The sequence below is a fragment of the Punctularia strigosozonata genome (assembly GCF_000264995.1).
Source record: "Punctularia strigosozonata HHB-11173 SS5 unplaced genomic scaffold PUNSTscaffold_15, whole genome shotgun sequence".
Lineage (NCBI taxonomy): Eukaryota > Fungi > Basidiomycota > Agaricomycetes > Corticiales > Punctulariaceae > Punctularia > Punctularia strigosozonata.
In genome coordinates, this window is record NW_006767447.1 from 224,468 (window position 1) to 250,986 (window position 26,519).

Here is a 26,519-nt window from a genome sequence, read left to right on the forward strand (position 1 = left end):
TGACTCTTACCTATTGACCTCACCCGCATGCCCTCGTAGACAGTGAGGGTCGCCGCTTTGTATCCATACGTCGTTCTGATATCTGCTACAGCTACATGAGCGAGGACGACGCCGAGTCGCTGTTCGGCTCGCCGCCGCCGTCGCCGCCGAGCGCGACGCTCGACCTCGCGCTGCCCACGGGGGGCGCCACGACAGAAAATGTGGGGACCATTGCACTTCCTGGCTCCCGTGCACGTTCTGAACACACAGTCGTCCCGCCAGTCTCACGTCTGAGCGGTGCGCATCCAACGCACCCTCGATCGCATTCGCAACAGCAGCAGCAGCAGCAGCAGCAAGCAGGTGCGCATACGTCCTGGTCGGCGTCGCCCATCCCGGCGTATCCGCGTTCATCGTCGACTCCGACACCGACGCCATCGTCTCGAACGTCTTCGCCGTACCCAGTAACAACGCCCGAGACGACGACCACCTTGACGTCAGGCCTTGCCTCAATTCCCGCCTCCGACTCCTTCGAGCGCCGCAAACGCCGCAAAGTCGAGGTGTCGCCAACTAGGACAGCCACCGCGCCACCTGCGCGCCCGCAACCGCCGCCGATACCACTGCCAGCCCCTGGAGAACGTGCCCCGGCAAACTTTCTGCGCAACCAAGCCGCGCTCCTTGGTGTGGCGGGCCTCGTGGGCGGGCTCAAGCCGTCTAGGTTGACGACCGGCACCAACAAGGGGAAAGGCAGGGAACGGGAGAACGGGAGGGGATCGGGTTTCGCGACAACGACAACGCCGGCTAGGAGAGGGTCCACTCCAAACGATCCGATCGTCGTCGATGGTGACGACGACGACGCCGTCGCCGTCGCCGACCCTTCACATCCGAAATCGGCAGTCCCAGGGTCGATACCGGGAACAGCCCCCGATAAAGATATCATTGCGAATCTGGCCCGGAACCAGAACTTCTATCCGGTCCTGCAATCCATATTGAACTTCATCGCCTCTGCCGGTGGAGCTTCAGCGGCTTCTGCTCCCGCTTCTACTCCTGCACCTGCGCCCGCATTTGTTCCTGCACCACCAACCACGTCCGCCCCCCCTCCGTCCACCTTGTCTCCCCAATCCGTCCAAACCGATCCCCAACCCGCATTGCAATCACAACCTCGTCCATCTCCCTCGCCCTACTACCGCGACACAGCGCTACCTGCTTCTCCTCCGAAGCTGCCTTCCACCTCGCACTACCGCACCCGTTCCAAGCCGACCACGCAAATCGAAGAGCAGAAGCGGGGGTGGGAGATCACGCTCAAGCTAGCAGCCATGATTCAGGATGCGGCGATCAAGGCCGCCGCTGCGCGGTCGACAAGCGGCGGGACGGCGCACCCCTCTCCTAGCCGCGAGTCGTCCATCTCCGCACCGATATCCGTGGATGCGACGGCGCAGGTTCCACCGACTTCCAAAGGCCATTCTGCTGAACAACCCATCTCATCGTCTTCTTCGATCGCCTTCGTCGATCCGCCTATGCAAATGGATGTCGATGAGATTCTGCCTTCCTGCGCAGACGACACGGGGAGCGGCTGGACATTCGATGCGAACACTATCAACGACGACACCACGGTCGACTGGATGGCCCTGCTGGATGGTCACTCCGCCGGCATCGGCGAGCTATCGTTGGCCCAGCTGGGTATCCAAGAACTCGATTTCTCGCTCGGATCCTCGACACAGCTATCCTCAGAAAGCACCGATGATATGGTTGCAGATGTCCTGGCCGCCGCTGCTGCCTCCGGTACCGAGGCATCGCCCTCTGCGTCGGACATGGAAGCCATGGCTGCCGCGATCGATCCCACCCTTCTAGCCATCTCGGGTGCGGGCGCGGAAAATCATCAGACGAGCCTGCAGCCCAACGTCGCCACTGCCCCATCGGACGTGGACGCCACCTTCGACTTCTCCCCTACCGCTCCCGCCTCAGAGTATGCGGGCTTCAACATGGACACCGCAATGGACCTGGATCTCTGCGCCCTCCTTGCAGTATCGGAGACGTCGGGAAGCAGCGTTGCCTCGCCGGGCGGGCCGCCCACACCACTATCCGCCGCCGGCGAGGGCGCGAACTCTACCCCGTGCGTGTTCACGCCCTCCACTTCCACGACCGATGTCAACTACCAAGGTCTCAATGCACAACAAGGCCACCATCAGGCCCCGATGGGGAGCAACCAAGGTACGCACGTCGTGGAGCTGCGCCGGCGAATCGTCGCTCATCAGGGCTTCATCGACCTCGCAGCGGACGATCCGATAGCTGCCGCCGCGATCCTCATGCAGCTCGCTTCCATGGCCTCCCTTCCTGCGCGGGACGAATCCACTGGACCTGCAGTGCCCGGTCCGGTTACCAAGCCCGCCGTCGTCGCTGGGGTAGCGCCTGCGTTCGCCGCGTCCAGCTTTACCGCGCCCACCTTCACGGTACCCTCGACTTCCACGGTACACGCAACGTCCGCACAGCCCGCCGCTGCGCCTGTCGCCAAGCGTCAGGCCGCCGGCCCCGGCCGACCCGCGCACGACCCGCAAAAGGCGAAAGACGCGATCGCCCGCGCGAAGGAGCGTCGGGCGCAGCTGGCGGAAGAGCTCAAACGGGCGCGGGTCGAGCTTTGGGAGACGACGATCGAACAAGGTGTCTTACTGAACCTTGCGAAGGAGATGGGGGCAGGGCAGGGCTTCGGGATGTCGGTGCCCTTCCGGAGTTCGTGAGGACAGCGTTGGATACACGGATACGACTTGCATACGATCCACACAAAAAACTGCACTTTTCGGCATAATGACGCAATAATTATAATATCGAGCACGGCATACATCCCGACATGAGAATTTGCATGTGTATGAGATGGGGAAGTAGTAAATGCGAACACAATTCACCGTCGACCAAGGTTTGAGCCCGTTCTACTGAAGACGGAACGGGGAGGTATGACCGACGTGTCCTTGACAGGGGATAGTGTGGTCGGGATGTCGAGGCCGCCAGTCCCACCATCCTGGATCCACGCGAACACGTAAGCCCGTTGTACAGGCATGAAAGTGCAGCGAGACGCACCTGTAGGAAGTCGTTCCAGGGTATCGCTGTTTGGCCCTGGGGGAAAAGGTTGATCTTCCGCTTTTTCTTCTTCACCTGAGCAGACGAGGTGTCCTCCGCCTCGGGCTCTGGTTCAACGCCGTCCACGTCCTTCGAGCCTCGGTTATCCTCTCGCGCGCGCTTTGCAGACCTCGCTGCGGTGGTGCGTTTGGCGGTATCCAGATGTTCGTGGTCTTCCGCCGGCTTGTTCTTCGGGGGGCGGCCGCGCCGCCTCGTCGGCGGCTCGGGCTCGTCGGCGGAGTCGTCCACATCGATGGTGGAGTCGTTTTTGGACTTGGCTTTGGGCTTAGGTTTTGCTGGTGAGCGATTCCTCTTTGGCGGTTCGAACTCTTCCGCGTCATCATCGTCCAGGTCGATTAACTTGCCCTTGCCTTTGCCCTTCGGGTCTTTCGCCTTGCCATTGGCTTTCGTCTTAGTCTTGGCGGGCTCGTCGACGAGCTCGACTTCACTTCCCAGGCTCTCTTCCTCCTCTTCGTGAGCGGGGGCGGCCTTGCCCTTGCCCTTGCCCTTCGCGACCGCGCTCTTCTCTGCAGGCGCTGGGTCGTCCGCGACCATGATCTCGTCGTCAGCCTCTTCTTCGAGCGTTGCCAAGGCCTTGGCCGAGGACGCTTTCGACTTCGCAGCGGCGGTGCCCCGTTTGGAGGTTAGTTTGTCTGACGAGGAAGACGGCTTGGAGGTGGGCGAGGATGCAACTGGCGTCTTCTTGATTGGACGTGGTTTGGGTCGACCTTTGGGCTTCTCCGGCGGCTCTTCCACTTCTTCTTGCTCCAGAAGCTCGTCGACGGGTGGTGAGCGCGCTCGTTCCCGCTGCTGTGAAAGTATGTTTTCGACGACAAACACATTGGACGCATTTGCGCATGCTCACTTTCCCTTTGCCGAGCTTTTCTGCAGGATCAGCTCGCGCCTTTAAGTCGTCGATGAGCCTGTGAGCTGCGTCAAGCTCATCTGCGAGTCGTTCAGCTTCATCGCGCGTACGCGCAACTTCGGCGTTGGCCGCTTCCGTGTTCGCCTGCGATATCCTATAAGCATGACACAGAATATGGATAAGACGAAACGTCGAATTCTCACCATTTGTTCCTCGAAGGCGACTTTGTACCTCTCAACCTTCTTCCTCAGCTTCTCCTCCGTTTTGCCACCCTGCCTATCGCTGCTTTCCAATTCGGCCAGTTTCTCCTCGAGTTCCTTTACCTGCATCTCAAACTCGAGACGCCGTTTCCGCTCTTTATCGACCTCAGCCTCGTCTTTTCCTCCTATTCATGAGACAACCGGGTCGATTAGGGTAAGAATTAAGCCACCGGAGACGGACCAGTCGGCTAGCCACTGCTGACCTATTGTTTCCCATTCCTTGACCTGACGTTTGAGCTCGGTGTTACGCGTGGTGAGTTCTTGATTGACTTTGGTAAGGTCGGAGATAGTGGTCTGCGCGCCGGCCAGCTGAAGTTGGATACGCTCAACTTTGGAGGTGGAGGACTCGGATGTGGACTTCAGCGCGTGGTACGTCTCTCGTAGGGACGTGTATTTGTCCTGTGCAATCCACAATAAGATATCCAATGAAAATAAGGACCACAGAAACATAGTGAGCGCGTACCTCGAGCTCCTCCAGTGCCTGCTTCGTCTGCGCCAACTCAGTCACTGACGCGTCCAAATCGGCGGTGACCTCCTCTAGCTGTGTCTGCAGCTCCCCAAGCTCCCCTACACCCTCATTCCTCAGGCGCTCCACCTCCTCCTCTGCCTCCGCGAGCTGGTCCTCCAGTTCCTCAATCCGAGTCTCTAGCTCCCGCTCCCGGCTTTGAAACCGCACAATGCTCACGTCCCTCCGCGCCAACGCGACCTTGCACGCCCGAATCTCATCCTCTGCCTTCAGCGCGCCTGTCCGGTCGCGTCCGAGTTCTATCGCCGTCCGCAGGTGCGCGATACGGTGGAACGCCTGCACGGTGTCGCATCCCGCGCGCCACTCTGCGCGCTCTGCATGCCATTGCGCGGTAATTTCCTGCATTGCGATGGTACTGCGCTCCTCTTCGCGCCTAAGGGCAGCTTGTTGTTTCTTAGAGAGCGCCTCGAGTGTGCGGTTCTTCTGCACGAGGTCGTCAATGTGGGCCTGCTGTGAGGCGGCCATGGCCTCGTACGGCGCGGACGATGGTCCTGAGCGGAGCGCGATGGGAGTTCTCCCTTCCATGGCTCAATTACGTGTTGACCGTCAGCGTGAGCGCTAGAGAATTGTAACTAGTAATGCTATAGGAGTAGGGATGAAGGGAGAGCCAAAGAGCCCCTAACTTCAAATATGCGCAAACAAGTAACCACGTTGCGCAAAGCCAATACGTTGTCCGGTTTTCGACAACAGTCATGGCCACATATACAGCGGTCCCATCATTTACGTGTCGTCTTCCGCCAGAACTCCTGGTGAAGATAATAGAACAAATCTCGAGTCCTTGAAAGCCGCCTCCCTCGTTTGCAGGTCACTTCGACGCCGCAGTCAATGCTGCCTCTTCAACACCGTCTACATTGACGTCGGACAATCTGAACGCACCGGCAGTGTCGCCGACCTGCTCTTTGACTCGAAAATCATTGCATCGGGCGTACGACCGTTATTTCTAGAAGACAAGACGTGGCCATTTGTCGTTGACAGAGAAATCACCCCCTTCACGAAGGCGTTTGCGGCATGCACGCATGTGACCAGGCTTAGTCTCACAGCTCTACCGGATCTCCATCTACACTTACTCTGCACTTCGACAATCTCTCCCAACATTCAAGCGCTGCACATATATAATTGTCGATTCTCTTCGTACAGCGCGTTGGCTGAACTCCTTTGCCACACGCCCAACTTGACCACCTTCCTCCCGGATCACTGCTGCGTCGATCATTCTTTGCCGGAGGAAGAACCGTCAGCAATAGCCCCTGTCCCTGTGCGATCGCTGGATCTGAACAAGAAACCCTAAGTCCACATGGATGCTAGATTTTACGACTGTTTCATCTTTGATCAGCTGAGAAAGTTGGCTATTGAGGTTCAACTTGTCTCAGATGTCGAAAACCTGAAGAAGATCTTCACCGAGTGTGAACCGGTGTTGAGAACGTTAGACCTTGGCCTCCGCAAGAAGTATTTGGGTCAGCATCGACCCCTGCATGCAAGGACATTCTTACTGATCTGCGTGTTTAGACATCCTCTCCGATCTACTGTCTGAATTCAACTCGCCAGTGTTGCAGAAACTTGTGCCCATAGCTTCCTGCCTCGAAAACGACTTCACCTTCTCCCGTCTTCGCGGGTGCATCGTCGAGCGCATCGGCATAGGCTTCCCAGTGCATCGGTTGCACTATTTGCGCCACCATCATTCATCCCGCTGGGACATACTTTGGGATGGGATCGATAGCGCGCTCTCGTCGACCACGGTGTTTCCTTCCTTGAACGAGGCCGCGGCTTTTGAGATACCGAATAACCCCCTGAATAACAGAGTCTCGATGATCCCCGACGTGCACGACCTTCTCCCCAGGACTGCTTTCCGGGGTGTTCTCCTGTCGCAGTCTAAATATCACGGATACGCCCGCAGACCAAGGTTCCGATTGAACGAATTGCATTGGTGACATATACGGGGACAGTCCATCGTCCGGCGCGGAAGATGGCACGGGGCGGAAAAGGAAGCTGCTCGCACATGCACACGGAAAAATATGATAGCTTACCTCAATGGCAACGAATAACACTCGACACTATTTACCTTCGACATTCACCTGAATCAGCATTACGTAATTGGTCCGGACAACGCGAGTCACTTAACCCCTTCGCAGACGTGACTCAGGGAGCTCGCTGGAAAACTCGCTGCACGTATATCCGCTTCTTTTTTCACCGCGGAGAGTCCCCGAAGAGACGAGGGCTCCGAGAACGAGATGAAGGAAACCAAACACGCACCTCTTACGTACCGGGTGAAACCTGCAGAGACACCCGATGACCTCAAAAGATGTATGGATATCAGAAAAGCAGGTGTGCACGTTCATTCTACTGACTGTCACGTCAATTGAATGACTTGGATATCCAACAGTATTCATTGACGAACAGGTATGTGCGGCACTATGGCCAATCTTTAAACACGGCGGGAAGCTCACTGAACAGCTCGAACGACCAGGGTTACGACATAAGTATAGAGACCAATGAGTGAGTTCGGCAAAGCAACTGGGAGGGATTTGAAAGGCGATCCTGAGTGATGAATCAGCGACGACTGCAGGAGCACTCACTTCCTCATGACGCTTCCTGACACCGGTGAACCCGTCGGCACGGTCCGAGTCATCAATACGAGCGGCCAGGTGCGTTGTCGTGTTAATGTGCTACAGGTATATCAAAACGTAGCGCAGATTGGTCGGGTCGCGATCCTCAAACCTTACCGGGGGCGTGGCTGGGGTAGACCGTTAATCGAAACCGTGCATGAGTATGTTCGGTCCATCGGCGGGACAGAGGTTTGGTGTCAAAGCCAAGTAAGTTGCGAAACGTTCAGGACTGGACATCAGCCATGCTTCTCATTCCGCTCACCTGTCGTGTTCACTCGTGTTGACTTGCCACTTGTTAGGCTAGTGACCCTTCGAAGGGAGGAGTCGATGCCACCGCGTTCTATAAGCGCCTCGGTTATGTAGAACGAGGGAGCAGATACATAAAGGAGGGGAGTAAGTCAATTCTGAACTTCATATTGGATTTCGTACGGGTGCTAATGTAATCGCGTTAGCTGAACATCAAGATATGGTTCTCAGCCTGATATGAGGGTCATCGCAGGGAGAATACGCGCCCCTCAGGCGACAACTCTGCCTTCCATCAGTCTTCGCTTCCTCTTCTATCTCTCGTGGCAATGTGTCTCCGTACCTCGTGGCTCTCTCGATCATGAAAGGTTTTCTCCGAAAACTTCCCTCAAGCGCGTTGTGCGGCGTGCCCCACCAGCGCATATCGGTGGTTTTTCGTTTCTAGCGTGCAGACATGCAAAATGCACATTCTTCCGGCGATGGCCTTGTAGCATCGACCACGGACTTCGTTTCTTTGCGGTTCGTTTATTGCTTCTTTACTGCATAGCCATCTCTCTCAGATGCTCGTAAATTTGATTAGCGACGCACTGACCCAAGGAGTAATCGCGCCTATCAAGCAAGCGCCTTCACCGACAGCAGTGCAACCTTTGCACATGTCTATCGCTCTAACTCCCTTCACGGTCTCTCAGGCCCCACCTAGAAACTCATTAGAGGTGGCTTGATGGCTCGACTGTAATCTGGCGCTATCACTTACGGCCCTGTATGTATCTATTTCCACTTTCAGCTTCCCGAGTCGTGATGGCCCAGGTTCGATACCATATTCGGTACGGTGGGTAATTGCTGACAATGCTATGCTACGCGCCCGGTCGTTACACATTTTTCTCAGGCCGCACTCAGAAATATGCCCCATTCGTACTTCATGCATCAAATTAGGAGGGCGGAGGCTCGGAGACAGGTGAAAACAACAAGTCGATGCGTGCTTCTGCACGGGGGTACCTCGCTACTGCTCCGAACACAGCCTACAGACGATGTCATTCGTCCGCGTGCATGCAGTTACAGACGCCATCTCCGGGATGGCTTCACCTGGAGTCAAATATTTCAGATCGGGTCATGCATTGATCCTCTCTGTGAGCATCGCTCGCATATAAATCATGCTCAGCTTGGATGTGCGTTGTTCATTACCCTTCCTTCTTTTCTGCTTCTACTACGAAAATCATGTTTTTCAAGTCGTTCGCTTCTCTCACTTTGCTTGTTTCTGCCGCCTGCGGCTCTGCGGTTCCTGCTTCCAGCAAGAACACGATGGTCATGAACAACAAGCTGGGCCTCAAAGGAAAGTCTGCCGGTGCCGTGTACTGTGAGCAAGACAAGACATCCTACCGCCTCCGAATGCTTCGACTGACCAATTCCGTTATAGTCATTACGAATGAACCTAGTGGCAACTTTGTCGTGTCTGCGGACATCAAGAGCGACGGTACCCTGGTACGAGAAGTTAACTTCAACATATGATCGCGAGTCACGGAGACGTGTAGACACTTGCCAGGGCCGTAAGCGCAGACGGTCGTGGGCAGCATGGCAATGACAGCCCCGCTGCGGAAGGCCCAGATGGTCTTTTCTCTCAAGCCTCCATCAAGGCGTCTCAAAACGGCAAAGTCTTGGCAACCGTCAACGTACGTACCTCACTCGTCCGTAAATCAATACAATAAACTCTTGATTTCTCTTTGCTAGCCTGGATCCAACACTATCGCGGTGTTTGCCATCAATGCAAAGAACCCGTCGGTAATTGACATGATTGGTACGCGACCATAGGGCTGCTTTGGGCTTCTCGAATTCATGTTGGGCGCCTTCAGGCGGGCCCGTATCTACCGAAGGGGAATTCCCCATGTCAATTGCTTTCAATGAGGCGGGAAACAAAGTCTGCGGTTCGTTCAACCGAGTATCCCGGACGAAAGTGGTGCTAATCCATCTCCAGTCCTCAACGGAGGTCAAGTGAACGGAGTAAAGTGAGTGCAAGTTTTTTCTTTGCCACACATGGCGATGACACTTTTCAACCAGCTGCTACAAGGTCGATCCCAAAGACGGGCTCGAGGCGATCCCGGGCACTCTCCGCTCCCTTGGTTTGAACCAGACCACACCAGCCACCGGTCCTGCGGGGACCACCTCACACCTCCTCTTCAGCTCGGACGAGAAGTCCCTCATGGCCTCCGTCAAAGGCGTTCCGCCCCAGCCCGGTTTCATCGCCGTCTGGTCTGTCAATGACGACAACTCACTCTCGCCCAATTTCACCAAGGTCGCGCCCGCAGCCGGCGGCCTGCTTCCGTTTTCGATGACCCCTATACCCGGCAAGAACGCGCTGCTCGTGACCGACCCCGGCCTCGGCTTCGACGTGTTCGACATGTCCAACGTCCAGGCCGGCGGTAGCTCGCAGAGCACGGTCAATGCCACCGGCCAGAGCAGCGCGAACCCAATTTCCGGACAGAGCGCGACGTGCTGGAGCAGTTTCAGCAACAAGACAGGGAGCTTCTATCTCATCGACATCGGGACCGCAATGGTGACGGAGGTTAACGTTGACTCCAACCTGAACGGCACCATCGTCAAGGTATGTTATATGTACTCGGCGGGGCGGGGGAATCGGGGGAATGGGCTAACTGTTTCATCAGCAATACGCGCAGACTGCGAACTCCGGGCCCATCGACAACACCGTCGCCACCGTGAACGGTAAAGAGTATGTCTTTCATCGTGATAGCTACCGGATGAAAGATAGCAACATCGCTTACCACTCTCTAGCTTCCTCTACGTCCTTGGCGCCAACGCGACCCAGATTGACGTCCTTTCTCTCAACGCCCCCGGTCAAGCGAAAGGCATCCAGACCCTGGATATTGCCGGTCCGTCAAAGAAGGCCGGGCTCACGGTCAACCGTCTCAACCTGCAAGGCATGACCGCGTTCATCAAGAACTGAGTATGATCGGGAAAGATCTGATTGAAAGTTGGAATCTTACGATGCTCTCAGGTTATTGATTCTCGTACAGTAGTCCTAATTAATCAGTCTCCGATGTCGATCCTTGGTATTGTGCCTCGGCCTATTTATTATCAATACTATTGCTCGTGATGGCTTCGGTGTTGACTCGGGTTCCGAGCAACGTATTCAGCTATTTTCCAACTCGTCGAAGGTGGAGGCGGCTTGCGCGCCTGTTCGCTGACATGTCAGGCATGGCCTTCTCTCATCCAACACCGGCTGTTTACGGATATCAACCTGGCCCACGTCTACGATCTCGAAGACATGTTAGAATTCGTACGCCTCTTCTTTCCATTCGCCCCATCTGCTTCCTTACATCAACCAGTATGACGGTCAAGGCTGACCTGCCCCTCCCCTTCTCCCCAATTTTCCTGCCAAACATCCGGCACCTACATCTCGGATATTCCGACGACAAGGAGAGGCGGCGAGGCATCTTGGCCTGTCCGAGCCTTCGCACCTTGCAGGTTCATCAGGCGTCGTTCGCCCCCTGCACCAATTCGTGAACCGGGTCGACAAGTTGCCTGTCGGTTATCGTCCGTCTCGATCCGTGGAGTGTACGCTGGTCGCCTGAATACAGACGAGACTACCTTGTTCCGACGAGGGTTCGATTGCCAGCTGCAGTGCGGGTTGCAAGAATGTGAGACTCAGGCTGCGAGAAAGGCAATCAGAGGCCGACGTCGAATTGTCCGTTTCCGATATACATTATCAGAATTTGTGTGTGCATTTTGCGTGCCTCGATTGTTGCATAGCGTTCGGGGTCGAGCGAGCAAGTATCAGCAGTGTCGGTCAATTGCGGTACGCGGGGTACGTACGCTACATTGTATTTCGAGTACACAGACTCGGATACCAGGAGAGATATTGAAACCCGCTTATCATACAAGTCACTAAGTACCGTTCGCGCCGACGTCGCCTAAGAGGAAAGGAATCCAACGCGCTTCCAGAAGGCGATCCACTTCATTGCTTCCTCCGGGCCCAGATCACGGATTCGCGTTGCGTCCGATAGAAAATCGCATTCTTCGCAAGCACGCTCCATCGAGAGCCTTGGTTCCTTCCATCCCCCTTTGAAAAAGTCCAACAGCATCAGGGCAGGAGTGGTGGAAGGATCCGTAGCGCCTTGTAGTTTACCGAGCCATTCATCGTATGGCACCATGTCGAGACGAAGCGAGTCCGCGAAGGCCCGGAACACGGACGAAGCGGGAATCGGATGGGGATGTGCGAGATGGAGAACACCTGGAGATGCCTTGCGCATGGCCGCTATGCAACGGGCAGCGATATCGACAGGTAGCCAAGCGAGATTCTATGATGAAACGGCAGACACGTCAAAGCAATGTAATGCGGCATGGAAGGGAACCTTACCTGTTGCATGGATGGCATGAAGCCCAGTTGTTGACTGGACTTCACGAGCGCAGGGAGCCATTCCGTACTAAGGATTGGGTGAGAAATCTAGCAGATGAGAAATAATGAATGACGTACGTCTTCCAAGCGCCGTTCTTCGCCCCTGACAGCTGTCCAACGCGGATGGTCACCGCATGCAGGCCGCTTTTCTCCGAGGCGACCTGGAGAAGGCGCTCTCCAACCCATTTGGATTGCGTGTAACCGTTACTCAAGGCCACCGACGCGCCGACGTACGTCTCTTGGATTGGTTCTGTAACTCCCTCCCCTGGACACTTAGATTAGCGCAATGATCGATTTGGTGTGTCATACGCGTACCACTGACCACCCCGATGGAGCTGACAAAGCATAATCGTGCACCGGACGAGAGCGATAAATCTATGAGGTTGCGCAGGCCACGGACATTCGCCTCAAAGGATGGCAACGCCGCCCCGAAGTGCACGTTCCATGCTGTGGAATGACCTTGGTCAGCGAATGACACAGGAACGGCACCGCTCCTGGCACACCGTTTTGAATGACGTGGGTCACGGAGCTGCGGATCTGCGACGCGGGCAATGTCAGCCACGTTTACCGAAGCGTGACGGCTAACGCCCACCTCCGTCAGGGTCTCCGAATCCAGCCCGAAGTCCGCGCGGTTCCAGTCCACGGTCAAGAGCGTGAGTTTAGGCGATCGCGCAAGGCCAGGATCTATACCATGCGTCTGGATCACGGATTCCTGCCTCTCGAGGAGCGACTTATGGCCAGTCCCGTTGCGATTGAATGCAAAGACCCGTGCCACGGATGGGTCGTCCAAGAGGGTCAGCAAAATCTCGGCACCGAGGTTCCCCGTCGTACCCGTCACTACGACGACATCGCTTCCACTCGCGCATAAACGTGCCGGAACGCTTTCAGGAAGATCGCGAGAATGCGTATCGACCAAACGAGTCATCGCGTCGAGGACGATGCGAGCATCGGATATCGCCGACGGTGCACCGCGAGCGAAAGTCACCACGAACGAAGTGAGAGCACGGATCGAAGGATGCTGGTAAACCAGGCTGGATGATACAGATCGCGTGTCAAGACTCGTGGTTTGACGCAAGGCGCGGAGCAGGGTGTTCCTGATCCACGTCGCTTGAAGGCTAGTCCATATTCGATCAGGACTAATGTACGCGGCGGTATGATCATCAAGGCCGACATACCTGTCGCAGCCGTGCTCGAAGAGGTCGTCTTCGTCAGATATTTCCCGCTTGAGCATGTTCTTGACGAGGGACCGTAAGAAAAGCTCCGCCGCGTCATCGGACCAGCTGGCGGGGGCCTGGATTTCGAGTTGCGTGGATTCTTCGAGGGCAGCGTAGGCCAAGTCGATCTCGTCCTCGTACTCTGCGAGAACCCCTTGGCGCCGGGCCGTCGCCTTGGCGGAATAGATGAAAGGCTTCTTCGGCGAGGCCACTAGGATCATCTATGGCGCTGATCAGCGCAAGCTCACGCAGGAAATCTGGACGAGTCCTCGCCTCTTTGAAGATGCGCGAGTGTTGAGGGGCGAACCGATTCATGCGCTCCACGCTCGGCCTGCGAAGAAATACACGATTAGCTGCGTGAGCTCGGGCTTGACAGCATGGGTCACCCATTACCAGATTTTGTTTCGGAAATCGGCGAGCTTTGCCTCATCGCTAGGGTCGAATTTCTCCTGAGGTATCGGCTCGACTATGACGCCAGCGTGGAAACGTTCCCGGCCAAACATGACGGCCCCGGCGACGTAGGGATCTTGATTCAGTATCGTCTCTATATTTCGAAGCGGGAAATGAGCACAGGGCCCGCGACACCAGAAAATAGGTGCCGACCAAGCGGTCCCGGATTAGTCTAGAAAGTGATAGGGTGAGTGTATCGAACGCGGACTGAATGGGGGATGGAATCGACCTTTTCCCCGGTGCTGTGCATGATCTGATCGTCCGCGCGGCCGAATACCTTCCACAGATCCGGTTTCGTGGGGTGTCTTTCGAGCAGGTCCCCTGTATCGTACGCGTCTACGCCATCGACCTTCGTGTTTGTTTTCACGGGAACGGACAAGGGGTTACCCTGGAACTCTCGAGTTAGAAAACATTATGGCACCGAGCGATGTCCACATACGACTAGCACCATCTCCACCTGTCCAAAGCCGTTCTCGACGAGGTGCGGCTTGACGTGCTTGCTGAACCGGAAGTACTGCCAGTCCAAACCGGGCCGATCTCCTGAGCTTCCTGGTCAGACCGTCTCAAGATCACGGCGTGCTCGCGACTTACTGGGAAGGATGACGTTCACCACCGTCGTCTCCGTGCTTCTCTCGTCAGCGAGCCCTCCTAATATGTACCGGCGAGCGCACCTTCCATAGAGCGTGTAAATAGCCACGCCTTTCTCGGTCAAGGCATCCCCGACTGCCTTGTTGAGGGGACCTGCTCCGTAAAGCTGGCCGAAAGAGTCTAAGCGCATACTCATGGATGGACAGTAGCCTCTACTCACGACACCTTTTATCCCCGCAAGATACTCCACATACGAGGGTGATTTGAGCCAAGCCTGGAACGCTGTATCATTAAGCGTCGTCAAGACAGGCAACCGTGGTCGAACCTCTATAAACGACGGCACCGAGAGCACGATGTCGGACTTCGTATGCATGGCGCCTTGAATGACGTGATCCGGAGTGGGAAGGATCGCCGGAGATCGGGGCGGAAAGGTGCTGATCACGAAACCGCAAGCCGGCTGCAGCGACTGTCCGTCAGCATCGCTCGGCGCGTGAGGCAGCAACCGGCGCTGCTCACCGCCCAGAGCAAGATCGTCAAGCCCATACCATGAAACATGGCCACGGAGTGACAACCGAGCGTGAGCCCAGCAAAGTCGATCTCTCCCCACGCTGAAAACAAGACATCGATAGTCAGCCGGGCCAGCACACTCTTGTTCCCCGCGGACAGAGCTCTCACCCGGGATGCCGGCAACCTTGATCATGAAGAAATGCGTGCAGGTGATGACCTTGGGGAACGCCGTTGATCCTGACGATCGCCGGGGTGTCAGTACTGGTCGATAGTGGCGTTTTGAAAGAGCAGTACCTGAGGAATGCAGTATGTATACCGGATCATCGGGGCCGACGTTGGGGTCAGGCAGAGGGTCACAAGGGTCGGATGATAGGTACAGATCCTCGAAATTGGGTATGATCGAGGTCGAGGGCACCGAATCCGGCGGCATCAATGAAGTCGCGGCCGTCGCCAGCTGAGAGAACGCGCTCTCGAAGCCGAGCAGAACGTGATCGACCCCAGCAGTCGAGAGCAGATGGGCGAGCTATAGGTATATGGTTCAGCTCGTCTGGCACTGCGCGCCCGGAGAGTGCATCGTGCGTACCGCAAGGGGGGAGTTTCTCGGAGAAATCGGGAATACGGTACATCCAGCGCGCATGATGCCCAAGCAGCAGGTGAAGTAAGTGATCATGTCTATGTAGCGTCGTAGTCAGCGCTCAGATGTTCAATATGGGTACAAGTAAGATCACTGACCTGCGCCGGCCAAGATCGCGATTACGGGCTTCTTTGACTTGCTATCGACGTGGTCGCGAATGATGCGACCGGCGCGGTGGCTTGCGCGAACAACGTCCGGCCAGTAGAGGGTCTTCGTCGTGCGATCCTCTTCGGCATATACGAAGAGAGGGTGCTTGGAAGACTTGCTTGCGTGCCAGTCATAGCACTGGAGAATGGTGAGTGTCCCATCAAGCGGTGGAACGGAAAATGTCGCGCTCGAGAGTCCCTGGGTCGCTGGTGGGGGGCTGAAAGGTATAGCCCTGAAATCGTTCGTCATGACCAACGAAGGGCGGGGTCAGACTGTCGTTAAGACTCTCACTGTGAATGACCCACTAGCATATTTATATGTGAGGACGAAGTGACAAAGGCAGCCCAGTCCGCCGATGCTGTTGTCACGCAGAAGTGCAAGTCTCTGCCCGCTCGTCAGTACGGTCTCGAAACGGACTCTCCTCATTCCCATGAGACCGTGACACTCGGGACGTCTGGTCTGGATCAACTGCAAGGTTCCTGTTGTTGAACGATCAAACTCGCTTTCCAACTTGCTGGTCTTCGAGTAAAGGCCGGCCGGCCGGGATCAGCGTTCAATACAGATGTGAATGCACTCTTCTCTCGGCACCCCGTTGCGAATCCGAGTCTTGGGCTGCACGCGTAGTGACTAGGCCCAACACCTAGGCCTCTGACGGCATCCGTGCTGAACTATGGAATAATTCGATAAGTATACTCAATTACCTCAAGCGAATTGTGCAAGCAGTGTTTGGTCGCGCTTGATTCGCAACGGCGCTACGTCACCCCAACGAAGGTTTGAACTTCCTACTTTCAGTAAACGAGCGCCCATTACTAGTAGCAATGGAGGGGAACACCTACTTATACCGCCATGTTATCTGCACCCTGTCCTTGGCACCATCCCATGATCACAGCTTAGGGCTGGGGAAACGGCATCTTTCGCTTGGATGCACTCCGCACATACGCTTGCGTCGACGGTGGTTATACCTTTGTCAGAACGACTTGCCGAGATGTTACAGAAGTGCGATACCATTCTTCCTTCATTCTGTTGTTCACCACAGGCTTTTTTGCATTCGCCACGTCAGACTCTACGGCATAGTTGATTGCGCGGAGAAGTCAATAGGACCGTGGAGAAGACGAGGCCGAGCGCGAGAGTGACGCTTTCAAACGCAAATGAAGTCAGGAAGAAAGAGCATCGGTGAATCATTCACGAAACGCACCGAGACGCGGGCTGGCGAGGACGCGGTCGAAATACGAAACGAGGAGCACGCGGTAGTGAGTGACTCCCACGTAACCTACCCAAATGAGGCGGACGAAGCGAAAACCGCGCTCCTTCAGTTTTCAGAGCTCGGGTGCGGTCCAGGTGCCGTGTTGGGCGATCGTGGAGGGGGCATAAAGTCGCGCCTTGCGTGTCAGACATTGCTACTTGGTAGATACAATACGCAGAGGTGCTAATCTGTGGTTGCTCGGTGGCCGGTGTCTTGGGCAGGTCCGAGTTGGTGAGCTTGGAAAGCCCCTAACACAGGGGGCCAAGCATGAACAAACAACGTGAGGTATTTTTCTTCGCGCGTCGCCATGCCTCTTCAGATAGATCCACGACCGGCGTCTTCCTGATGTCGCACCAATCCTGTTCTTCACGATGTTCAGTCGGGAAGAATGCAGGCAGGGTGTCGAAGCTCGTGGATACCGGTCCAGAGCAACATGGCCTCCTTAATCGCTCCAATCACGCTATTCTACGTTGAGAGGAGTTTCATGACGTGGCGACAATCCGCGAGCATATTATGTGTAGATTAATGCCATTGAGGTGGTGCTGGAGTATAGTGCCAAAACAACAAAATGCTATTGCCTACGAGCACACGCCTGAGTCTTTCGGGCCTGCAACCAGGAGGGCCCGTCGCAGTCGGTGAGAATAATGAGTCATAAATCAAATGAGCGCAATCGTAACAGACGGGCGCGCGCAGTACAGTGCAACGGATTTGAATATCTCCATCTGCCCCCGGTTTCGATATCCTCGCGCCGACAACGCCTGTCAGGTAGTATTCATACTACTGACATATCCCTCATACGATGTCCTGGACGAATTCGTTTCAGCCTCCACCACTACCAGATGCATCCGCGCTGTGGGGTCCCGATCCTTATGACCTCAACTTCGCCTTCCCTATCCACTCCTCCACGCTCCAGAACGCCCTCGTGGCCATCGTCCCCTTCATCCCCCGCGTCCACGCCGAGGCAATCTACAACGCCTTCGGTTCCGACGCTGACAAGGCTAAGCTCTTCAAGTACTTACCATGGAGCTTCCCCAACCTCGAGACGATGCTGGGATTGCTCGAAGTGGCGGTCAGGCGCGACCCGGGCGGGTGCTTGTTCGCGGTCATCGACAAGACCGCGCCGGGGCCCTTCGCGTTCGCGGAGGACGGGCAGGGCAGCGGTGCGCTGGCAGGCATCATCGGCATCATCAACGGCTCTCCCCTGCAGCTGACCGCCGAGCTCGGAGCGTTGACGATCCTGCCTGGATACCAAGGAACGCACGTCGCGAGGAACGCGGTCGGCTTGATGCTGCAGTACTGCCTGGAGTTGCCCACGGCGGAGAAGGCTGGATTGGGCTTAAGGAGGGTCGAGTGGTTTGCCCATCAGGATAACGTCCCCAGTAGGAAGACGGCGGAGAAGATGGGGTTCGTTGAGGAAGGCCTGACGAGGTGGAGCTGGGTGAGTGCTCTGATCCTCTGCACGCGAATCTCAAGCAGTAACTCGACCGACAGGTTCTGCCCCCGGATAAGGAAGGCCTCGACGTACGATCGGGGGATCCAAAAGAGGATGGAAAGGGTCGGCACAGTGTGGTGTATTCTCTGTGCTGGGACGACTGGGAGGGCGGAGCAAGAGAGAGGGTGCAGTCGGTCTTGGAAAGTAAGAAATAAGTCTGTCGATGCGGTACAATAGGATTAGCTACGCCTCCGAGTAATTGGTCGCTCAGGTACTTACAGGCCGTCTCGAATTCTCTGCGTATGTTACCGCCCCCATCCATTCAAGTCTTCGCCATTCATTCCCCGCGTCATCATCCGCCTCCCTTGAGCTTGTGCGTGAGACATTAAGGGCACTCCCCCATCTCCACCACCTTGCCCTGGGTTGCTGCCATAGAACTGATTAGGCGGTATACCACCTCCCATGTTCATGCCACCCATTTGTCCACCCATACCGCCACTCATGTTCATGCCCATGCCGCCCATAGCGCCCATGTTGCCCATGCCCGCATTCATCCCTCCGTACGGCGAGATCGGGGAGAAGGGTTGATTCTGATTGGGCTGGCCGTAAGGATGCGCAGCGTTCATGCCTCCGGACATGCTAGGGGCCCGCCGGAGTTGGGGAGATATAGCCATGGGCACGAATTCTTGAGCCTGAGGAACGGAATTAAATCCGGATAAATGAGAAGAGCTGGCGGCGGGCTCTTCCTTGGGGGGTGCTGCGTCGGCGGGTTCTCCTCGCAATGGGGTTGGGTCATAGTACAATTCAGATCCTTCGTCCACAAAGAACCTATAGAGACATGTTTGTTAGCCTCCTGGAGCACCAAAAGCATAGTGAATCATGAGTCAGTGACACTCGCATTTGCGTCGCTACGTCCCACTGGGGACCTCTCTCGGCGCGTGCGCTCGCCAGCATGCTGTTCCACTCGCTGGCGCTCTCGATAGCCTTTACCAGGTCGCTACCCGCTTCATGCGTGTTGTGAATGCTCTGCCGAGTGTCGACCTTCACGTTTCCCTCCGTGGCGGCAATGGAGACGATCTTGGCGGACAAGGCAGGACCGACACGCTGCGAGTGGTGGCGAGGTACACGGACCCGAATCTCTTTCGGAGGATGACTTGGAGACATAGCGAGGCTGAGGATGTGCAACCGCACAAGGACGAGGCCAGGAGGTTGCGCCGGAAGCAGTGCAGGGTTTCAGCGCGGTTCAGTGCGTCACTACTGCCTTCCTACATATGAGAATACGATTTAACCAGCCTGCAGGTCGCAATGACATGTAACTTTACAAAACTACGGTCGATGAGACATGTACTTAGTCTTTCCGGCATATAATCTCCCCGTGCGCGATGCTGAACCACCCGTCCTCGTTCTGCACCCAATCTCTCCAGGCCGCAGCGAGCCGCTCTAGGTCCTCCCGCGCGCAGTGCCCATCTCCAACGGCGATGTCTGCGTACGCTGAACCGACGGACCTGTCCGCCCACATATTGCCCCACCACTTTCTCTCATCCTGCGTGCTGAAGCACCAAGTTCCGACGGAGCACTTGATGCTGGCACGGTCGAAGCCCGCCTCCTTGGCCCAGACATGGATGTAGCTGCCTGGGTCGGGGTTCCCACCCCGCGCCTTCGCGATTCTATTGTATAGTTCCTTCCACTCGTCGAAGGCGGGCAAGCGAGGGTACCAGAGCATAGCCCCGGATTCGCGAGCGGCAACAATGCCTCCGGCCTTCGTGACGCGGCGCATCTCGCGAAGAGCTTGCACGGGATCGCGAATGTGCTGGAGGACCTGGTGGGCGTGAACAACGTCGAATGTATTGTCTGGGTACTGCAGCGCATGCACGTCGCCGGTCACGAACTCGACGTTGTTCACGCCCTCCTGGGCAGCGAGCGTGCGCGCGCCGTCGAGAGGATCGGGCGAGTATTCAACGCCGACGACGTGTCCCTGCGGGACGTGGCGAGCAAGGTCGATTGTGATGGTTCCGGGACCACATCCGACGTCGAGGATGCGGAGATCGGGTTTGAGATGGGGAACGAGATATGCGGCCGAGTTGTCGACGGTGCGCCAGCTGTGGGACCGGATAGGAGCCGCGCTATGGTCCGAGATGTAGACACGTTCAGAGTCTACGCTAGCCATCGGGCGTGGTAGTGAAGTCGCGTTGGGGTTGGGTGAACGAGGAATGCTGATCAGAACTTCTAAGCCGCGGCAACATATAGTTTATATAGGCCAGATGGTACTCGGGAGGTGATTTCCATGCATCGATAGTCGGGAGGTTACAGTCTTTCCTGCCCGCATACCGTGACGAAAGCTATCCAAAAACACCCAGAGAATAATGCTCGAGTCCGGGACCAAGCACGAATATATCGTAAACCTTTGCCGACCGCCTGCTCGCCTCCCGAGGGCCTCCCGAGCTCGGCAGAGTCATTGCAGTTCACTGCGTGGCTGTTCAGTGCCATTCAGTTATTGGACGCGGTCACATGTGCAAGGTCCTCTCCTTCCTCCTGACGCGGTGCACTGCTGAGCTGCATTCTATTCAACATTCGTTTTTTATTAGCTAAATGCCGTTCATTAACTGGCTTCCCCAATTCTTGAGGCCTTGGCCTCACCCAGCGCTACCTGGAATGCGCCTTGCACCAGAGTCCAGCTGTGACAATCCACTTATGGTACGTTATTGTTGCCTGTATGGCTTTAATCCAGTTCTGACGTTAATACAGATACAATGTTTCACGTGGGATGCTAAGTTTGAAGGGAAAAGCTGGTGGAAACACTTGGACGACGAAATACCTCGTCTGAAGGAGCTCGGCGTCACTCAGCTCTGGCTACCACCGGCACATAAAGCTATGCGGCCGGTGCGTCTATTTTTAGCCCACTCACTCGTCCGTGAAGAGCGCTGAACGCATTACAGGAGGGGCAGGGATACGATGCATATGATTTGGTACGGCGCCATGGCTCAACATTGTATTTACGCTCCAGGTGCTGATGAAGATTAGTGGGATCTCGGCGAGTTCGACCAGAAAGGTGCTATCGCCACGAGGTGGGGCACGAAGGATGAGCTCCTCCAGCTTTCGGCTACCGCAAAGCTCGCTGGGATCGATCTCATACTTGATGCGATCTTGAACGTGAGATTTCTACTTGTTTCTGTGGTGTGGCTGGAAGCACGATTCATCTTAACATGTATCTTGGACAGCACAAGTTGGGAGCAGATCGGTGCGAACCGTGCTTGGCAGTCCCTGTAGACCCTAAGAATCGCATGCGAGACCTTGCACCTCCACGCGAAATCGAGGTAAGCGTTTGAAATGCTATAGCGAAAAAGCTTTCTCAACGAATCTGGCCAGGCATGGACTATTTATGAGTTTCCTGGGCGTGGAAATCAGGTACAGTTACCCTCTGGATCTCTTGTGGGTGATGCAACCTCACGATACACTTCAGTACAGCGCGATGAAATGGAATCACGCACATTTCACTGGCGTAGACTGGGATCAACGTACCAAGACGGGTGGCGTATACCGGCTCGTCAGCGATCGTCATAAAGGATGGTCGAGGAACGTCGACAACGAACTTGGCAACTATGACTATCTGCTGGGCTCTGACGTGAAATATAGGTCATTACCTAGCCGATACACTAAGACTGATTTTCGCCCTTGAAATAGATCGATCACCGGCACTCAGAGGTAATCCAGGATCAAGAGGCGTGGGGCCGCTGGGTTCTCGAGGTACGTTCTTCCGTCACGTCGGCCCCGGGACAAGTCGCCACCCCTATTGCCTAATCCGAAGTGCTCGCGAGCTAACCCCAGATTCGTACAGACCACTGGCGCGCAAGGTTTTAGGCTTGACGCAATTAAACATATGGACAGGGTGTTCTTGAGAAACTTCGTACGTCTTTCCGTGTCCAGAATAGGAGAGCAATGGCACACTTGCTGATAGGGCATGCGATGATTTCGCGAATTGTATTCCTAGCTCAGTCGCACCCGAGACGCGAGTGGGAAATCCCGGATGTTCGCCGTCGCCGAATACTGGTCTGCTAAGTGCGTGTTTGACTCCTGGGCTCGACAAAATTGTTATATATCGGTTGTATTGTTCATACAGTCTCAAACTTATTTTGCCGTACGTCCGCGCATTCGGAGGATTGGTGAATACTGTCACTTTCATTGAATTCTAAGTACTTATCCATGGTCTTCGACAGACTTCGTTCTTCGACGTGCCTTTGCACGACAACTTCCATCAGGCCAGCAAGAGGGGTCCATCGTACGATCTGCGCAGAATCTTCGACAAGACCCTCGTTAAAGCTAGACCGGGAGACGCCGTCACGTTCGTGGACAACCATGAGTGAGCAATTTTACTCCATGCCGTGGATAGCCACATATCAAGCTTCGTTGCTCATCGAGCTTTGGGTTCGTAGCACTGTACGTCTTCTGAAGTAACTTCGTCTCCCGTCCGAAGTTCCTTCAATTGACTGCTGGCGATCCCACGTTATAGCAAATAGGACAAAGCCTCGAGAGCTGGGTAAGCGCAGTCCCCGCATCTGATCTCCGTCCGCTTCGATGAACATTCATGCTTGCGATTCCGGACTTTGTATTCCAGGTTGGTTCGAACTTCAAGCTCCAGGCCTACGCCCTCATATTGCTGAGAGCCGAAGGTCATCCGTGAGTGCATCTCGGACGCATGAGCCGCTTAGAGCACACATTGAAACCCGTCCTTCTCCACCTTTCATGTGAACGCATGTCGTCGTGCGTACGTATTACGTTGCAGATGCGTCTTTTACGGAGACTTGTACCCCAACAAGGAGTGTTATGACCCGGAAGTCGCCCAGCCGTTAGACACGCTCATCCGAGCGAGGAAGTTGTATGCGTACGGCCCCACGCGCGACTTCTTCGACAGTCCGAACTGCATTGGTTGGGTCCGCGTGGGCGACTCCACCCGCCAAGGGAGCGGCTGCATGGTCGTCGTTAGCAATGCTCCGTGAGTTTGCCATCTCGCCCCTCTGCGTGTCACGTACGCCGCTCACTCACCACCCTGAACGTTGCCCAGCCCAAGATCGCAGCCACAAATTCTGCGTATGAATGTGGGTGATACGGCTGGCGCAGGACCGCAGCGCACATACCGGGCACTGCTAGGATCCGAGATCCCGGTCGTTACGGTGGGCGCCGATGGATGGGCAGCGTTCTCGTGCCCCCCCGGAGGCGTTCAGGTGTGGGTTCCTGAAGGATAGACTTCCAGGGATTGTGCGACGATCGGAGTTGCCATATGCGAACATCGGGCCAGAAATTGCGGGACACGGTCTACAACGATACAGTGTTTGCTTGATATGATTGAAGGTGTATATAATGATACATACTTTTGCACAAATCGTAAAAGTCCCAATGTGGATAGACAGGCATTACATCAGAATATCGTTGGACGAGAGAACGTCGTCCAAATCACCGGCAGTTGTTTATGCTACTCGCACGCTATAGCGCACGTCCGACCACAGGGCTGGAAGGGCCCGCATCCGTAACGGAGTCGTCGTACTCACTGCTATCGCTCCCGTTTTTGCGCTTCATCCCGTACAGCTCGCCGTGAGAATCGTCGGACTTCTCAACCGAGACAGATATCTGAAGTCCGTTCGGCGCAGTATAGATACCGCTGAGCACGCGTTGATCCATCTGCATCGTCGCCGCGTCGCCACCTTGCTGCGTGAGCTCCAGCGCGGGACGGTTCCCGTCGAAGAGTGCGGCCTGACAGGGGATCGAAATTAGTATCGGTGAGCTTCACTGAACTAGATGGGCAACTTGCCGTTTCCTCCAAAGTACGGCCCTTCGTCTCAACGATGAACTTCATGACGAAAGCAAGTTCGAACGCTAGCCACGCGCAGTATACGAGGTAGTACTTCCATCCCATGGCGTCGAGAGCCCAGGGATTTATGAACTGGTTGAACGCGATTCTGGATAACGTGGAATGTCAAGCCCGATATCGACATAATCGGGGAGGTGCACTGACGTTAAACCGACCGTCATGTTCATGATCGCGAAACCTTTCGCTCGGATATGGAACGGGAGGATTTCCAAGGTATATGCGACGAGCATCGGAGTGTATGCCAGATCGTACATGAGGAAGAACAAGAAGATGAGTGGAACGGTTGCTGCGAGGGACAGTCAGCATCAGATAGCTCGAGTTGGATGTCAAATGAAGGGAATCACCTTTCGCAGCCGCGGTATTGCCGGTGGTACTGAAGAGTGCCGTGGTAAGTGTCCACATTGCGAAGACGACTGCCATGCCGGCAGTAGAGATGATGAATAAGGTTCTCCGACCAAGACGGTCGACGAGCAAGGCACCGGTCATGGCGCATGCCAGGTTCCAGGCCTGTAACTGGTTACAATGGGGACGAGCTTTCTAGAAAGAAAGGCCCACCTGAAGACCGCCATTGATTTCGGCTTTACGGCGGGTATCAATGATACCAACACCTTCCAAAACAAGGTTGATATAGTAAGAGACCAGACCGTTGCCACTGATGAATCGCAGTTGAACGCAAAATCAGTCCTCATTGAACCGCGAATGAAGGTAAGCGCCCTCGTACCTCCACTGGGAGAACAACGCGATGGCGATAATGATCATCATGCGTTTCCGGTTTCCCGGCGTCGCCCATAGGGTGGAGAAGCTGGTGCTTTGCGAGTACTCCTTTTCCGTCCTAAGCGCATGTCGGATCTGGGCCAGCTCGAAGACAACCAAGGGATCGCGCTCATCCCGGCTGCTAGCATGATAGCGCGCGAGAACAGCCGCCGCTTTCGACTCCTAGGGACGAGAAATTGATCTGAGACACGAGAGTCGCGAAGGATATGGTGATGCAAATACCATTCCCTGTGCTACAAGCCACCGCGGGCTTTCGGGGATGAACCATATGAGGAGAATCTGAAAGACCGGAACAAGCCCTTGAATGAGTGTGGGGATCCTCCAGGTCCATGTAGACCCTGCGACTCTGTCGTAGGAGGCGAAACACGCCCAAGCGGCTGCCATTTGCGCCCTTAGCATACAGCCGAGCAGATCGACCTGGCGGAACTCACAGATGATACTGCCTATGTACCAGGATGCGTTGTATCCCGCGGAGAGTTTACCGCGCTGCAAGAGATCGTGAGTATGCGCATCGCATGCTGCAGATAGTGGCTTACCTGTGTAGGGTACGCCAGCTCGGTGATGAGAAGTGGAGACGCGCTCAATGCCAGAGCCAGCCCAAAGCCGATCAAGACGCGGGCTCCGGTGAACATCGCTACGGATGTGGAGGTCGTTTGTGTTATAGTACCGGCGAGCATGACTATCGACCCCATGAACAGAGTGGCACGACGACCAAGGTGGTCGTTGGCGAACGGCGTCAGCGGATAACCCTGCGTCTCGAGATCAATTGACAATGTTCATCTGGGCGTACGAGAGGCTAACCATCAGGGCCCCAATATTCTGAGCCGAGTTTATCAAACCTAGCATGCGTCAGTTTGTGCAAACGTGCATCTATCGTGAGATGAGGATACCTAAAGCCTTTCCCTCTGGATGATGAAAGTATTCCTGCCAATCTGGTAATATTTGGAGACCTAGACCTGAGCGCGTGAGCCACGCAACGACAATGGTCGACAGGCGACAGACGACACTCACCATTGACCAAGGACGAGTCCAGACCATTCATCCATGCCGTCAATAACGGCAACAGAAGAGACAAGTTCAAGATCAGGATCCCTGGGCTGCTGGTCAACGGTGCGTGGAGTCAACAAGGCCATACCGCACTTACCGCTATGGCGCCAGAAGGGACCGGTGTGAATGAAGTCAACCACAGTCCAGTCTGGTCGGTCGGAAGGCATGGCGGTCGTCCAGAACTGTCACTAGACTGTCCCCGACAGTGATAGGGAGTATAGGAAGGAGCGGATGCGGATATCGGGGAACTTCTCGTAGTAGGCACGCGTAGAGCTATATACCGACCTCCCTCCGCACAGAGGGTTCCTCTGGCCATTGGTCAGTCGATCCGAAAAGGCATCCAGTCCGGGATTTTTGCGGCGATCGCGAACAGAGTCCGGGGTAGAATGTGGGGTTAGCCGAGATGTGCGACGAATGCGAGGGCCGCCTTGGGAACTTTCCGTCACGCGAGCTGATGGCATATCTTAACCTGAGAGTCTCCAAGAGGAAAGTGCGGGGAAGACCGACATCGGAGGCGGTCATCACCTTCTTGGTCTGCGGGGGTGTCCAAAGCATAGTGATGCTTCTCCGAATCTATCGTGAGCATCGCATAACTTGTTGCCTTCTAAATGCACCAGCAGTCAAGCGAATA

At 55.6% G+C, this 26,519-nt stretch overlaps 9 protein-coding genes across 9 annotated transcripts; 5 read left to right on the top strand and 4 right to left on the bottom strand.

Annotated features, from left to right (window-relative positions):
• Nucleotides 1-95: 95 nt before the first annotated feature.
• PUNSTDRAFT_146180 (uncharacterized protein) lies at nucleotides 96-2,711 on the top strand (the record flags this gene model as incomplete). The annotated part of the gene is made up of 1 exon (XM_007387724.1): nucleotides 96-2,711. One exon carries the CDS (start codon nucleotides 96-98, stop codon nucleotides 2,709-2,711), a length of 2,616 nt encoding a protein of 871 aa, XP_007387786.1.
• Nucleotides 2,712-3,097: 386 nt separating this feature from the next.
• PUNSTDRAFT_107708 (uncharacterized protein) lies at nucleotides 3,098-5,296 on the bottom strand (the record flags this gene model as incomplete). The annotated part of the gene is made up of 5 exons (XM_007387725.1): nucleotides 4,676-5,296; nucleotides 4,416-4,611; nucleotides 4,156-4,337; nucleotides 3,953-4,096; nucleotides 3,098-3,897 (listed from the first exon to the last, which is right to left on the bottom strand). Coding segments are annotated over exons 1-5 (1,908 nt in total), but the record flags the coding sequence as incomplete, so codon positions are not given.
• Nucleotides 5,297-6,029: 733 nt separating this feature from the next.
• Nucleotides 6,030-7,825, top strand: PUNSTDRAFT_47144 (acyl-CoA N-acyltransferase; the record flags this gene model as incomplete). Its single annotated transcript, XM_007387726.1, has 9 exons — nucleotides 6,030-6,189; nucleotides 6,242-6,635; nucleotides 6,876-7,057; nucleotides 7,116-7,132; nucleotides 7,200-7,228; nucleotides 7,299-7,377; nucleotides 7,405-7,545; nucleotides 7,638-7,731; nucleotides 7,791-7,825. The coding sequence occupies 9 exons, from the start codon at nucleotides 6,030-6,032 to the stop codon at nucleotides 7,823-7,825; spliced, it is 1,131 nt and encodes a 376-aa protein (XP_007387788.1).
• Nucleotides 7,826-8,796: 971 nt separating this feature from the next.
• On the top strand, nucleotides 8,797-10,537 carry PUNSTDRAFT_138065 (uncharacterized protein; the record flags this gene model as incomplete). Its single annotated transcript, XM_007387727.1, has 9 exons — nucleotides 8,797-8,935; nucleotides 8,996-9,060; nucleotides 9,111-9,248; nucleotides 9,307-9,373; nucleotides 9,429-9,500; nucleotides 9,551-9,581; nucleotides 9,634-10,177; nucleotides 10,239-10,303; nucleotides 10,366-10,537. The coding sequence occupies 9 exons, from the start codon at nucleotides 8,797-8,799 to the stop codon at nucleotides 10,535-10,537; spliced, it is 1,293 nt and encodes a 430-aa protein (XP_007387789.1).
• A 967-nt stretch (nucleotides 10,538-11,504) lies between these two features.
• Nucleotides 11,505-15,778, bottom strand: PUNSTDRAFT_146183 (acetyl-CoA synthetase-like protein; the record flags this gene model as incomplete). The annotated part of the gene is made up of 21 exons (XM_007387728.1): nucleotides 11,505-11,891; nucleotides 11,951-12,017; nucleotides 12,068-12,254; nucleotides 12,305-12,436; nucleotides 12,493-12,526; nucleotides 12,582-13,104; nucleotides 13,165-13,424; nucleotides 13,477-13,534; nucleotides 13,597-13,747; nucleotides 13,807-13,825; nucleotides 13,883-14,041; nucleotides 14,093-14,193; nucleotides 14,245-14,279; nucleotides 14,325-14,407; nucleotides 14,462-14,515; nucleotides 14,567-14,698; nucleotides 14,758-14,849; nucleotides 14,917-14,985; nucleotides 15,043-15,271; nucleotides 15,332-15,420; nucleotides 15,481-15,778. The coding sequence occupies 21 exons, from the start codon at nucleotides 15,776-15,778 to the stop codon at nucleotides 11,505-11,507; spliced, it is 3,159 nt and encodes a 1,052-aa protein (XP_007387790.1).
• A 1,562-nt stretch (nucleotides 15,779-17,340) lies between these two features.
• Nucleotides 17,341-18,538, top strand: PUNSTDRAFT_92305 (acyl-CoA N-acyltransferase). Its single transcript, XM_007387729.1, has 2 exons — nucleotides 17,341-18,210; nucleotides 18,264-18,538. Exons 1-2 carry the CDS (start codon nucleotides 17,572-17,574, stop codon nucleotides 18,417-18,419), a joined length of 795 nt encoding a protein of 264 aa, XP_007387791.1. The 5' UTR covers nucleotides 17,341-17,571; the 3' UTR covers nucleotides 18,420-18,538.
• A 51-nt stretch (nucleotides 18,539-18,589) lies between these two features.
• Nucleotides 18,590-19,368, bottom strand: PUNSTDRAFT_47148 (uncharacterized protein; the record flags this gene model as incomplete). The annotated part of the gene is made up of 3 exons (XM_007387730.1): nucleotides 18,590-18,630; nucleotides 18,659-19,032; nucleotides 19,097-19,368. The coding sequence occupies 3 exons, from the start codon at nucleotides 19,366-19,368 to the stop codon at nucleotides 18,590-18,592; spliced, it is 687 nt and encodes a 228-aa protein (XP_007387792.1).
• A 184-nt stretch (nucleotides 19,369-19,552) lies between these two features.
• PUNSTDRAFT_116174 (ubiE/COQ5 methyltransferase) lies at nucleotides 19,553-20,371 on the bottom strand (the record flags this gene model as incomplete). Its single annotated transcript, XM_007387731.1, has 1 exon — nucleotides 19,553-20,371. The coding sequence occupies one exon, from the start codon at nucleotides 20,369-20,371 to the stop codon at nucleotides 19,553-19,555; it is 819 nt and encodes a 272-aa protein (XP_007387793.1).
• Nucleotides 20,372-20,793: 422 nt separating this feature from the next.
• On the top strand, nucleotides 20,794-26,226 carry PUNSTDRAFT_107717 (glycoside hydrolase family 13 protein; the record flags this gene model as incomplete). Its single annotated transcript, XM_007387732.1, has 29 exons — nucleotides 20,794-20,898; nucleotides 20,950-21,084; nucleotides 21,141-21,170; nucleotides 21,226-21,354; nucleotides 21,423-21,518; nucleotides 21,571-21,609; nucleotides 21,665-21,826; nucleotides 21,886-21,948; nucleotides 22,040-22,108; nucleotides 22,193-22,260; nucleotides 22,322-22,364; nucleotides 22,419-22,561; nucleotides 22,635-22,638; nucleotides 22,712-22,738; nucleotides 22,817-22,878; nucleotides 22,985-23,194; nucleotides 23,264-23,947; nucleotides 24,006-24,155; nucleotides 24,212-24,353; nucleotides 24,412-24,574; nucleotides 24,623-24,719; nucleotides 24,789-25,003; nucleotides 25,064-25,218; nucleotides 25,273-25,327; nucleotides 25,378-25,590; nucleotides 25,643-25,680; nucleotides 25,732-25,791; nucleotides 25,853-25,933; nucleotides 25,986-26,226. The coding sequence occupies 17 exons, from the start codon at nucleotides 20,794-20,796 to the stop codon at nucleotides 23,442-23,444; spliced, it is 1,566 nt and encodes a 521-aa protein (XP_007387794.1). The 3' UTR covers nucleotides 23,445-23,947; nucleotides 24,006-24,155; nucleotides 24,212-24,353; nucleotides 24,412-24,574; nucleotides 24,623-24,719; nucleotides 24,789-25,003; nucleotides 25,064-25,218; nucleotides 25,273-25,327; nucleotides 25,378-25,590; nucleotides 25,643-25,680; nucleotides 25,732-25,791; nucleotides 25,853-25,933; nucleotides 25,986-26,226.
• Nucleotides 26,227-26,519: the final 293 nt, after the last annotated feature.